The 14,487-nt window shown below is 38.5% G+C and overlaps 1 protein-coding gene across 4 annotated transcripts in view; it reads right to left on the bottom strand.

Moving 5' to 3' along the window:
* The window catches only part of LOC114301976 (CBL-interacting serine/threonine-protein kinase 24), a 41,514-nt gene that overhangs the window by 24,044 nt on the left and 2,983 nt on the right, over window positions 1–14,487 (bottom strand). For all 4 annotated transcript variants that reach the window (XR_014330386.1, XR_014330387.1, XM_028246939.2 and 1 more), the window contains exons 4-9: window positions 8,494–8,601; window positions 8,309–8,383; window positions 8,139–8,192; window positions 6,527–6,652; window positions 5,991–6,080; window positions 4,494–4,616 (exon numbers count right to left, since the gene is read on the bottom strand). Coding sequence is in view for 2 of the 4 variants with exons in the window: in XM_028246939.2 (XP_028102740.2) it covers window positions 4,494–4,616; window positions 5,991–6,080; window positions 6,527–6,652; window positions 8,139–8,192; window positions 8,309–8,383; window positions 8,494–8,601 (576 nt within the window). In the remaining 2 variants the exon portion in view is untranslated. The remainder of the gene's footprint in view (window positions 1–4,493; window positions 4,617–5,990; window positions 6,081–6,526; window positions 6,653–8,138; window positions 8,193–8,308; window positions 8,384–8,493; window positions 8,602–14,487) is intronic.

The following is a 14,487-nucleotide window of genomic DNA, read 5'->3' as shown; positions in this document are numbered from 1 at the left end:
GATCGGCCGAGCGGGGGTGCTCACGAAGTGACCTTCCCCAATCGTACCCAAGTTCCCGAGCCGAGGCAACTTTGGTGATGACGGACACGTGGCCTTAGGCAAGGAGTCAGGGTTTCCTAAATTTCCCAAAATAAAATATTTAAGTGGCGACTCTGTATCTGGCAAAGCAGTCCATGTTTGGCACTTCTTTCAAAATCTGTTTTCTCAAAACGATTTGCCGAATTTGGACTCTTTGGTTCAGATTAAGAACCGTGACACAAATCGAGTCCGAACTGTAGCGAGGTCCCCCCGCGGACTTATCTACAAAGTGGCCAATCCAAGTTCGTTGCAAGAGAGAGTAGTATTCTTACAAAGTTCATCTTAGCAATCGGAGCAAATGTCTCCTAGTAATCTGCTCCATAAGTCTGAGTGAAGCCCTTAGCAACTAGTCTTGCCTTGTACCGTTCGATGGAACCATCTGCATTGTGTTTGACAGTGTACACCCACTTACACCCAATTGGATGTTTGCCTCTAGGTAACTTCACTAACTCTCAAGTGTCATTCTTGCTGAGAGCTCTCATCTCTTCCATCATGCCATGTTTCCATTCAAGAATAGAGAGAGCATCCTGAAAATTATTAGACAGACTCACAAAAAAAACTTTACACAGAAAGGCTTTATATGAAGGAGACAGATTAGAATAAGTGACATGATTTGTAATAAGATGCTGAGTACATAACCTAACCCCTTTACTATTATTTCCTATTAGCAATAGGAACATCAAGATCTGAAAACGCAGAACTAGAAACACTAGGATCAGAATTCCCTGGACTCTCAGGAGGACACTCATCCAGAGAAGTAGTTGGCAGTAGAGAAGGAAAAGTAATCTCTTGCATCCAGATGACTTGATGTCTGTCCTTATCCCTGACATAAACTTTGCCTGCGTCATCAACAACTGTTGGCTCATCATCCTCTATTTGTTTAACTACTAGCGGAAGTGGAACAAGAATCTCTTCACACCAAGGCTCTCCCGGAAGGGATGACGGGGACACTGGAGAGGGTAGAAAGTAAGACTAAGACTCGAAAAATGTGACATCCATAGAGACAAACCATTTGCAAGTGCAAGGATGATAACACTTATAACCCTTTTGCGTGGCAGAGTAACCTAGGAAAACGCACTTAAAAGACCGAGGATCAAATTTAGCATAAGTGGGGTAATGATTGTGGACAAAGCAAACACAGCCAAAGGTCTTAGGGGGAATGGCAAACCCAGAGGAGGTGGACCCAGACAGAACTTGAAGAGGTGTTTGTTTGTGAAGGACTTGGGTAGGAAGACGATTAATCAAATAAACGGCAGTGAAAATCACTTACCCCCAATAGGATCTAGGAACACGCATTTCAAAAGATAGATAACAAGCCACATCAAGGAGATGACAATTTTCCATTTGGCAACACCATTTTGTTAAGGGGTGTTAGTGCATGAAGTGTGATGAATAATGCCAAAAATAGCTGACAAGACAAGAGTCAATATATTCCCCTACATCAAAACGTAAAATTTTGACAACCACCTCAAACTGAGTACAAATCATTTTATGAAAGTTTTGAAACACAGAAAACACCTCACTTTTATCTTTCATCAGATAGACCCAAGTCGCCCTAGAACAATCATCTATGAAAGTGGCAAACCATTTTTTACCTTTTAAAGACACAAAACGCGAGGGATCCCAGACATCAAAATGAATTAAAGTAAATCAAACTAAACTTTTATTAATAGAAGGAGCAAAAGAAGCTCGGTGTTGTTTTCCAAGTTGACAAGACTCACATTGAAAATCAGACACATTATTTTTCTCAAAGACAAAAGGAAATAAATGCTCAAGGAGTTAAAAAGAGGGATGTCCTAAACAGCGGTGCTACAGCCAAAGGTCTTCCTTGGTGGATGGTAACTACATAGATGAGTGAGCCAACTTGTCTGTCTGATTTAGAATGTAGAGACCATGTTCCTCTTTACCACTACCAATCTCCTTCTTGTGATAAGGTCCTAGAAAAGACAACGATCAAGGAAAAACGTCATACTATGATTCAAATCACAAGTAATACGACTCAAAAATAAAAGATTAACACTAAAATTGGGAACACAGAGGACAGAGGGCAAAGGAAGGGAAGAAGTGACATGAATTAAACATTTCCCTGCTACAGAGGACATAGTACCATCAGCAATACGCACTTTTTCTTAACCTGAAGAGGGGTTATACTCTGAGAATAAATGAGAGGAACCAAACATATGGTCAGAAGCACTAGAATCAATAATCCATGACACAGTGGTATGAGATAGCAATGCACATGGGGAGGAAGCCAAGTTGCCTGAATTGGAAAAGGAAAAAGAGGGTGCACCTATGGCAAACGTGGAGGCTCGACAGTCAAGCAAATGGCGCAGAGCAATCTCAAAATCCGAGGCAGATAACCCCGAAACATCAACTTCCGGTGAGACAACTAGAGATGAAGGTGGTGGTTCAACTGCATCTGAAAGATGTGCCCGAGCATTGGCTCCTCGACCTCAAAACTGGCTAGATCTACCCCTGCAATAACTAGGATGGTCGCCTCGGCCACTAGGAGTCTCATGCAACTTCCAACAAGTTTCTCAGGTGTGACGAGGTCGACGGCAGTAGTCACAGAAAAGATGATCCTTCCCTGAAGAAGGACGAGAACCACATGTTACCCGTTCTCCATCTCGAGGGGGTGCAGAAACCAAGGCAGAGCGATCGGTAGTGGTAGAAGGAAGCATAGCAAAGCGGCGACTCTCCTTATTCTACACAAAAACAAAGGCTTCCTGGAGAGAAGGAAGCACATCCATGCCAAGGACTCTACTCCGAACTGGATCATACTCCACATTCAGACCTTTCAAGAACTTGAAAACCTGCTCTTGTTCCACAAACTTTTAGTAACCAACAGAATCAGTGGGACGGACAGACAGGCTTGTAATCCTGAAGGTGATCAAGACGCTTCCACCCATTGCTAAGGAAGGCAAAATACTAAAAGATAGTCATCTCACCTTGTACCAACCTTTTAATGGATCGACACAATTCGAATGCCTAGGAGAAATTCCCTTTGTAGTATCCATGGACAAGCATCCTTCACCAATCTTAGGAACCATAGAGTGTATCAGCCATCCCATGATCAGAGAATTTGTAATTTCCCACTGGTCATAACTGGAATCTGTAATGCTAGGTGCTTGTATTCTCCCATCAACATAACCCATCTTTCCCCTACTCTTGAGAAAAAGAGTCAGACTCTGTGACCATGCTAGGTAGTTCTGACCACTAAATAGAGAGGTGGTGATTTTAAAGTTAGGATTCATAGTGTCAGATGTAGTAGTCATGATGGGACTCTCCCCCTTTGGTGGTTGAGAAATAGGGGTGGATTCACTAGTTAAGTCAACCATATATACTCTACAATCCTAACCCAATAATACTGCACTAATCAAAAAAATTGGAAAGATCGAATGGAATGAACAAGCATTGTGTAGTACTGACCACTATGAGATCATAATATAATATTCACTTTTTCAGAGTAAAACAGGGCCTTATTAAATGACAAAAGCGTGACCCCTCAAGTAAACAGAGAGATAAAGGTGGGTACTATGTAGAACAGATAAGCAAACAGATGAACTAATCAGATCATACCCAGAACCAGAGTCAACAGAGGGCAGCGGAGCAGTGGATGGAGCCGAAACAGACAAAGACACTATCAAATGACCAGAAAAGGTGTCGACTAGCCCAGGCGAGCTTCTAACAACAATCAAGTAGGCATTGGGATGGAGCCGAAACAGACAGAGACACTATCGGATGACTAGAAAATGTGTCGACTAGCGTAGGTGAGCTTCCGACAGCAATCAAGTAAGCATAGGGAGCCTTTGGTAGGACCTGGGAGCCTTCGACAGGACCTAGGTGCCTTCGGCAAGGCCTGGGTGACCTTCGGCAGCAATTGACTAGGCCTGGGTGGCCTTCAGGGACTGTCGACCAGGCCTGGGTGTCCTTCAGTCACTGTCAACCAGGCCTGGGGGGGCTTTTAGCAGTAATCAACCAGGCCTAGATGGCCTTTGGTGACTGTCGACTCAACCTTGGTCACCTCTGCTGCTATAGAGACCTCTACTCTCACAAGAGGTTGATGAAACTCTATGGGTGGTTGTGTGGTGGTTGTAGGTGGCTAGGTGGTGGTGTATAGGTCTAGGTTTATGGCTCTGATACCATGATAGTTTTAGAGAAGAGAAGAGAAGAGTTAGGGAATGAGTAAGAGCTCATCCCCTTTTATATTAGAAATAAACCATAATTATAGGAGTGCCATAAGGCATGATTTAAGGGCCAACTCATAACAGCCCATTACATAGATCAAGGAACAAATCAGAATAATATCATTTCCTATTCTAACATGTGAACATAATTTCCTATTCTAACAATAACAATAGAAAAGACTTCAAATTCTGCAAAGCAAAGAGGAGGAGGGGAGGGGGGGGCACAACCTCGATGTCATCAAAAACTGCACGAACATCATCCAAATTCACGTCTTCATTTTCTCCTTGTTTAACAGCCACATAGTTTTGTCGGAACCATGGGTCATTCTTAATCCCTTCAATCTTGATACGCTGCATGAATACAAAGAACAATTACGGAAAATGAAGGAGAAGAAAATATCAAAGAGGTCTTAAAAGTACAGTTCAGTAAAAAAAACTGATTATCCTTGGTAAACATACAACCAAAAGGTATAATTTCATCCTCGCACAAAAACAATGTGATTTTGATATGCATACACAAAGTAAGAGTTAGACACTCGAATGATGAAAATACGAACAGACAGAGAGATTGACATCTTTGAGGAGTTAGAGAGCACCATACAACCTTCTTAAACAAGCTCATTTTATAGACCACTTGCAACGTGTGCTGCTGCAAACAGAGCTTACGTCGGTTGCCAAGTGTCTACTAAAATCAGATTAACTTCTTGTTGTTTATGGATTCCAAGTAATAGAATTTAGGAACACTTGCTAAGGTAATGGAGTGTTATACTCTTATTGAAGGAAGATGAAATTAAGGTTGTAGCTATAAGAGTTTCATAGGTTACTAAAGCCAAAATTATGCATTGGGACTTAATATAGGGGTTGTTTGTTGACTTGACACTTCTGTTTTCTGTTATTGTTTTTTTTTTTTTTTTGGGAAACCAGAAACAAAATTTTGTTTGGTATATTGTTTTCGTTTTCATAAAAGTGGAATCAATTCCAAAATTTTCAGAATTTAGGGAAGCGGAAAATTGGTGATTTCATTTGTTTTCGAACAAATGAGAACCCCCCAGAAGGGAAGAATTTTGACTTCTATGTATCCATCAATAGTTTACTATTGGAGATGATATTAATATTTATTTATAGACCACATGATTTGAATTGTTTATATAATTTTCTAGCAGGAAAAATGGCAAAACCAAAGCTAACACACTCTTGATCCCACCTGCAAAGCTTCAGATTTTAACGGCCATTGAACCCATAAGCACATATAATTGCAAAACTTATTAGCTTCATCATCATAAAATGCATGCCAATTAACGGCCATTGAACCCATAAGCACATATAATTGCAAAACTTATTATCTATAGTCTTAAGTTTGTCACTATGAAGGTTAAAGAGACTTGATTGGAAGAATATAGAGAATGTTTAAAGCACATGAAAATCTATAAGACAAGACAGAGACGTGAGTGTAGTTATATAAACAAAGATAAGTTAGGTTTTGAAGAGAGATAAAGAAGTTAGATTGAAATTTAAATACCAAATAGAGATGAAGTTTGAGGAGAGTTTGGTTGAAATTCAAATATCAACTAAATGTTAAAATTTGTATATCAACTCAATTCGGATAAACAATCAAAAAATAGGGAACATCAATTCAAATAAACCATCAAAATCAAAGAATAGAAACAGAAGGTGAGGTGCTTTACTGATTCAAAATAATCAATAAGCAATGATCTTCATACTCACAATCTCTGGGTTGGGATCAAGGATCTTATGTATCAAGGACTTTGCACCAGGAGAAAACCAAATTGGACATGAAAATTCAGCAGCATTTATCTACACAAATCAGAGGAACAGTTAGAAAGTCTCACGCATACTGGCATGGTTTACCAAATGTTTTAGATGATAAAAATGGGTCCAATGAGAAATTTTTCTCAATTCGTAAAATGCTTAAAAGATTAAACATGCCCTCGTTGCAACTTATGCTCTTGCCAAAGACACGGTTGTCAGTGTCTGACACAGACACAATATATGCATGTGACAGTGACCTCCCACAAACAGCGAAGAGATAAAATTATGGACATAGGCATGGCACATATGCAATATGTTCTGAATGGAGTGTCCGACATGTTAAACAAATGGGCACAACAAAGATGTATTCTTGATAAAAATACATCACCATTATAAGTTACTAGAAAATGAAATATATCAATGCATCAGAACGACATCTGACAGAACTTAAGCACTAAACAGAAGCAGTTAAAAGAATAAGAGCAACTAACCTTTTGGTACAAGGTCGGAAGGTCTATGTCATCAAATGGAAGATACCCAGCCATTAAAACATAAAGGATGACTCCACATGACCAGACATCTGCTGCAGCACCATCATAACCCCGGTGGCATAAAACCTATGGCATTGGTTGAGAAGAAATTTAGATGGCAGCAAAAAAATTAAGGACCATGCTTCTTTGGAAAAAAAAGGTTTTGAATAAATAAATAATGTAGGAGAAACATTGTGAGTTTAACCAGAAGAATTGAAACATTAGCCAACTGAAAAGCTTACTTCAAAGCACAATTATATCACAGAAACTTCACAACTATCAGCAAAGTTACAGAAAGGCTAAGGGATACAATTTCTATTGCATATTACTTTCAAAGGAAAACAAGACATATGCATAGCTGTTGACAATGCAAGGGAGAACAGGAGAAAATATAAAATGACTCACATGGCATAGAAGTTAAGGGAGAGCAAGCAAGGGATAGACTCAATGACAGAGTCTTAAGAGTTTGTCCCTTCCTGCACCACCCCCCTTGCACAGAAATCAACAAGGGGTTCAAACACCTCCTCTTACACCTGTCTATTGCCAAATAAAAGACAATGACCAATCCTTCTTACAATCAACTTTACAGCTCTTATTGTTCAAATATTTCCCAAGTATGACATTTATTTGACTCATAATTAAATCATTGTGGTTTCAAATATCAGTACTTACTTCCCTCTGCCCATTTTATGCGTCATAGTTGACAGAGCATAAACTTTGACGAAGCATCTTTGAATGGTGCATTTACAAGAAAGCCCATTGTCTTGTTTGAATAAATTTTTTAACAAACAGATTTGTATTTAAATATAAATTTAAACATGGGTAGTAAGGCATATCTATAGTCCATAGTATTCCACATCTATCCATAGCCCATATCTATACATGTAAAGTAAAAAGCTCCATCATATAATAGCTCAGAAATTTCAATAGAGAAGAAAAGGGGAGTTTTGTAATGGTTCTTAAGTCTTTTCTACAACATAATCATCAGCCTTAAGCATGAGGATGACCTCAATGCTACGGTAGTGGTGGGAATGAAATGATGGTAGTGTTTAAGTGGTGGCAAAGCCAATGGTGGAGAAAGGAAGTGGTTACACTGGAAGTGGTAGTCTCGAATAATTTTAGTGGAACTATCATGCGAATGGTTTGATTTGGTTTATCAAGCGAATAGTGGTGCTACAAGAAAATATGAATTAAAGCCTAGGTAATTATTGTAATGTTGCGTCAAATTACAATGGTGTTCATCCCCTGCTTATAAGAAAAGAAATAATTACTGGAATAAAGTACTATTATAATAAGGATTTGCCCCAGCTTCAAGCTTTACAGATCAGTAAAAATAGGAACAATGTTTATAAAATCATTACGGAAGTACAAAAAGCTTCCATAAATTTGACGCCATGCACTTCATAGAGAGATTATGTATAAGTTATGTACATACACTAATGCCAACAAGAATATTCAACCAATATGAAGCCCAAGTCAAATGAAACCAAATATAAATGTACACACAAAACTGGAATGCAGCAGTGCACGAGACCATATTAAATTACAATGCAGAGTATCTTGAAAAGTCTACCTCAGGAGCAACATAATTTGGCGTCCCACAAGTGGTGTGAAGAAGTTCAACTCCCTGCACACGGATTTAGAAGGAAAAAAAAATTATAGAGCATGAACACTTGTACATTGTTTAGAAATAAAAAACCTCCCTGGCCTGATTTAATGCAAATAGAATTTGATCATGCATACTTGTTGGGGCAATGCACTCAGTCCAAAATCAGAAACTTTCAAGTTTCCATGGGAATCAAGAAGAAGATTTTCAGGCTATAAATCAAAAGGAAAAGAAAGAACAATTAACTTGGGTGAAAATGTAATCTTATAAATGCAAAATAACTGCCAGCTGAGCAAGAGTTGTGTCAACCATCACCCCACACCTTCAAATCTCTGTGGTAAACACCCTTACTATGACAATGAGCAACTGCATCTATAAGTTGCTGAAAGTAGCACCTAGATTCATTCGCAGAGAGCCTTCCTTTATGAACCTGTACAGTGTACACTCATGGTAAGCATAACAAGAAGAGTTTCCAACATTGATAATGCTGCAAAAATTAAGAGGCAACATTTTACATTAATAAATTGAAAACCAGGTTACTGCTTACAGATGCAGCAGATCTCTGAGCTAAATCAAAGTCAATTGTATCCTCATCAAAGCTAAAATATAAGTGAACTACCTCTTCAATTTCCATCATGATCTTTTGTATCCATTAGGATGCATCTCAAAGCCCAAAGTTATATTTTCATAATTTAATCAACCAATTGCAAGTGGGGTCATCCCACTTTCCATCTCACAGCCCAACATATCTTAACCCACTTCTTCAATTATTTGGGACTTGTATGAAGTTATTGCCAAGTACAAAACAGTGAAGTTATTAATGTCAACACGATCACTATACAAAGTTGCTTAAAGGTACAATTAATTGCATGTTGAATGGTAACAATGTTTGTTACTGCATCTGAGCTTTCTTAGCTCATACCGATTACTAGGTATTCTGAACAAGCATCTCATTAAGCATTTCTCTATGAAATTATAGAATTAGTTGCTAATAAGCATGTGTAGATTGAAGATCATCTGCCTGTGAGAATGTGTTCTCCTTTTTCCTTATAAGATTAGGAATTAGTGTCCTATTAGACTTCCATATATCAGTGATCTATTCATGTATTCATATAGGATTAGGAATTAGTGTTCTATATAAATGATGTATTCTTTGTCAATCAATTCAATCTAATATACAATTTCATTCAGAAAACTTACATGAAATCAGAGCCAAAAAAGCCAGACAGAAGAAGGGATACCTGAAGAGGACCCAAGCAAACCTGAATGAAGAGAGGTAAGAGCGGAGGCAGATGGAGATGGCTGAGAGGTGGACAAAATATGCTAAAGTTGTGCAACCTGAGCACTCAAGGAAGCCAAGTCAAGATCGGGAGCCGGAGTAGATGTAGTATAAGCAGCAGGAGGACGGAAAGTACCCAAGGTAGGACCGCGGAACTGTGTCTGAGAAGACGGAGCAGGGTGACATCCCTTCTTGGGACAGTTGTGCTTCCAATGACCCTTCTGATGGCAGAAAGCACACTCATCTGGCCCTAATGGTCCTTTCTTGGGTTTCGCAGTGGCCTGAAGCTGATGAGGAGGTGGGATCGATAACAAGGGAGGCTTGGCAGGAGCCAAGAAGACAGAAGGAGGCAGAGTCTGACTAGCCGTCTTAAGACGGGTTTCCTCGGAGAAGAGTTCACAAACAATAGCATCCACAGATGGAAGAGGAGATCGGTGAAGGATGCCACCTCGGATAGCCTCATACTGAGGGGAGAGAGCCGTTAAGAATTGCACTAAATGACCCTGCTCCCGAAACTCAAGATAAGCGTCCAATATCTTGAGACTAAGTGGTTCCATAAGAGCCAACTAATCCCAGAGACCTGTCATCTCAATATAGAAGTCTTGAATAGTCTGATCTCACTAACGAGCATTCTGAATAGCTATTTCCAACTCATACCGCTTAGAAAAGTTGGACTGCTGATAAACACCTAGTAAATAATCCCACACCTCCTTGGCAATAGTGTACTTGGAAAACATCATTCTTATACGATCATCCACAGAGTTATGAAACCAGGTCAGAACTTGGGCATTATCACAATTCCAAGAGTCACAGGAAGTCAGATATCTTTCTGCCTTCGGGTCCGATAGACAAGGAACAGAACCAGAAACATAGCCCCATTTTTTTTGACCAAGAAGAAAATGCTTCATAACACTGGCCCAATAGGCATAATTGCCACCAGTGAGTTTGCATTTGATGGTTTGGATTTTAGTATCCGACATTTGTAATAAAGCAAAGTTTATGGTGTCCAAGTATAAAACAACTTAATTAGAGGGGTTAAACTGTAATAATCCCAAATTAGCACAGTTGGGTCAAATACTGGTGAATTCAGATACTAATAACAATACGAGAGACAGAGACAGAGAGAGAGATAACCAGAGAGCTCAATACACGAGAGAGAGAGAGAGAGAGAGAGAGATAACCAGAGGGCTCGATTGCGACGATGTCGAAGCCCTAAGGAGAACTAGCGAGACAGAGAGGGACAGCGAACCAGAAAACCACAATCCAGCGATGTAGAGAGATGCGCCAGAGACCCACGGATCACACTGGACTAGCGACTCACACTGAACCAGCGAACCAGAAAACCACAACAGTGAGACAAGAAAGAGAGAGAAGAAGTGGTTTCCAGCAGTCGATCGACCTGGACAGACCAGTCGATCAATCGATTGACCTATACAAACCAGTCGATCAAGAGAAAGAGAGGCCTTCGAACCAAACAAGCCATCAATCATGATCAAGGGATACGACCACGACTCACGATGCAGAGTGGTGAACAGTTTATAGGATTAGGAATTAGTGTCCTACTAGACTTCTATATATCAGTGATGTATTCATGTAGGATTAGGAATTAGTGTTCTATATAAATGATGTATTCTTTGTCAATCAATTCAATCTAATATACAGTTTCATTCATAAAACTTACACTGCCATTCCCCAGCTCGAATATGGGACTTGATCACCATGATGGTAGTGCATTCTGGAATTATAGGTAGGGCTGATCCATTATACAATATAAGTAGAATGAAGTGAACAACTTGTTGGATATTCAATCGCAAGTCCTCAGGGATGTAAAGATTGGATGATATATCCAATCAAGAGACTGATTAGGCACTTAGCCAAACAATGAGACCATCATCTCAGAATTTTAGATTAGTGAACACATCAAGCCCATGTAAATAACACAGAATTTTTACTAGTCACCCAAGTTTGCCTCCCTGCCCATACAGGTGGAAAAGGCATGAATTCCAACATGTCCATATTATGCACACCTAATGAGCTTAAACCTAAATGCAAACTGCTTCACATTCTCCATATTTTGACATGCATAAAAATAAAATAATGTATAACACCCAAACCAAATGATATTTTCTTTTGATTCTTAAAAATATATATTTTCTGTTGAGGCAATCAAGCTACTTACGACTTTCAAGCGGTTTTGAACCAAGTAAAATTTTGGGCAGAAAACATACCCAATGAACAGCATCTAACATCATGCACTGAAAGCTTGAATTACTAGAACAAGAAAGAAGCAAAACCAAATGTAAAATGCACAATCTCTTCCAATATTTCAACAAGCAAGAACCTATTCAAATCCAAAAATGTATAGTACTCTAAGAACTACTTTTGATAGGACTAGCGTAGCCAATCAAGTATCAATGACAGTGATATTGGCAAAAAAAAACCATGTTGACCACAGGATTTTGGATGCAGCTGTCTAACAACTAACTTGATGAACAGATCCGAAAGTTTACATACACCATAGAATGTTGGATTCCTAATGGTGCATATCAAATGGATTCCTAATGGTGCATATCAAAGTCAAGAGAGAGGAAATACCATTCCTGAACTAAGAGTCGCAGTGTGTGTATTCTATTGGGAAACCGAAACCTCATATCAACTGTACGTTGTTGAAATGAAAAGGTATACAATGAAGAAAACTTAGAAAAGCCAAAATCAATAAGGAGTGCAACTCATTTCTAGAAGAACCCATGGAACTCAAGGTATAAGCTACAAAACAAATAGATCCATCAAAAGTATGCCAGAATGCTTTCCTCACTCAGACATACAATGACTGGTTATGCAAGCTAAAACTACAATATCAACAATCATTTGTAAGCCTGTGCCAAAACTCTAGATTTTATCAACTGGAATAAAATATTGAATTAAGCAGCTTTAAAGAGCCTGCAGAATTTTAAGACAATAATCCTATATTTCATCCTTTCCAAAAGAAATAATACTATAAGACTGAGTGCAGTTCTTTGGTAGAGGTAAGATACAAACCAGACTGTGTATATATAGAAAGAAGGCTGAACAGAGGACCATCACAGCATCATCCTATTATAATTATCCTCGTACAATCCTATGCAGTGTTCGTCTCAAAATATGAAGTAAACCCTTCTGAGCAAGGCAACACTCCAACTAGAAATTGGTATTAAAGGATTTGCACTCCACAGGTGAAGCTTAGGGGTGAATTCCTTGATCCTTATTGTGATTCAATTCTAAGCAAGGTTCTGAAAAGCGGTTGCGGTCGCCGTAACGGTGGTGGTGGCGCGGTTGCGGTTGCGGGTGCGGTTGCGGGTGCGGGCTGTAAAGGCCGTAGTGTAACGGTTGCGGTAATCAGAACCGTGAATTTTTTTATTTTTCGCACAATTTGAAAAAAACTTACCGATACACATTTTTTTTCCATGATCATATTTATTAGGTTTAAAATAAATATTGATCAATTTTTATAAATTTTTAAGTATGATCCAATATATTTTATATTTTTAAATCACTATAAACTGAGTTTTTTTCATTTTATTTTAATAATTAATGACTTTATATTATACAAAAAATCAATCACTAACTACTATATTTAAGATAAACAATGACAAAAGTAAGAGGATAAATAAGAACTTAAATATATGTATATATATATATATTTCAACCAAGTCAAATAGAAAATGACCATACTTATTATTATTATTATTATTATTATTATTATTATTTTCAAACAATATATAGATAGACACACACAAACAAAATGGTTAAGTGATAGCAGCTGAATAGAATAGTATAAATCTTACAGCTTCAACAAATCAATAATATGTTCTTCATCTTCCCTCTTCTCTCTCTCTATCTCTTGCTCCTCCATCTTCTCTCTTTATCTTCCCTCTTCCCCTATTTTCAGCTTTTTTTTTTTGTGTGTTTTTTTGAAAGAAGCAGTTCAGAACCATTACGTAACAGGCCGTTACGGCTGTTACGGCACTGTTACGACCGCTACAGCAGCCGCAACGGCTGACACACCTGTGAATCTCAATCACACTGCAAAAGCGGCCGTAACGAGTGGCGGTAACCACCACAACCGTTACGTAACGGCGTTACATAACGGTTGCGACCGCTTTTTAAAACCTTGATTCTAAGTATAAGCCTCGCATGGCCCCTGAAATCTAGACAACCAAGTTATGAGCAAATTATTAATTCCAACCATACCAAGCCCTTTTTTCGAGAACTCATCAATTTCTAGGAGTTGGTAATCTAGCCTCATGAATCCAGTAAATCTCAATTGACAGAAAGAGAATATGATAAAGAAAAACTTTATCACCTCCTTGAAATTCCTTCAATAAAGAGCTCCTTGAAATCAAGCTCTGAAGGACGCACATAACATTCCCACCAGAGATGGACTTTAAAATGGAATAATAGAGGGGCAGCAAAGCATTATAGCTTAGCAAAAAACAAGTGAACCAAACATAATTTTAAAAGTAAAAGAAAAAAGTTGATGTGTTGACCATCGAGTTGTGATCCAACAAGAAACAACCTTTAAGTCCTCTAATTAGAAGCTTGATTCCGGGTCTCTTGTCCTGCTTGGAAGACATGAACTAACTCCTGCTTGGAAGACATGAACTAACTTTAGAATTAGAAACTTTTCTCTTGCCAGATCTATCTTTCCGTCATGATGCTTTAGCATAAGAATTTGCAACAATTTAAGAAGATCTATCTTGCTAAAAGTGACAATTCAACTCAACAATTTAATGGACTGTCAGGATTACAAATAATTAGTCCAACGTTATCACGAACACTAAGATCTAGATATAAGTCATATGTTGTACTTATCCCCTCTCATGTGACAATATGTACCCACAGTCACTCTACAAATTTGAACAAGTATCAATCTTAAAATTTAAAAAGCACTCCAGGTTTTTTAAATTCCAACTGATTGTACTAAAATTTAACATATTCAGTCCAAAAGACTTCTTACAATATAGATATCAATGGGCCAAAGTGCTTTTAAATGAGAGA

This window comes from Camellia sinensis, chromosome 5 (genome assembly GCF_055761805.1).
Source record: "Camellia sinensis isolate YWXY chromosome 5, ASM5576180v1, whole genome shotgun sequence".
Lineage (NCBI taxonomy): Eukaryota > Viridiplantae > Streptophyta > Magnoliopsida > Ericales > Theaceae > Camellia > Camellia sinensis.
The sequence above is the reverse complement of the archived record's forward strand: the minus strand, read 5'-3'. Positions and strand labels throughout refer to the sequence as shown.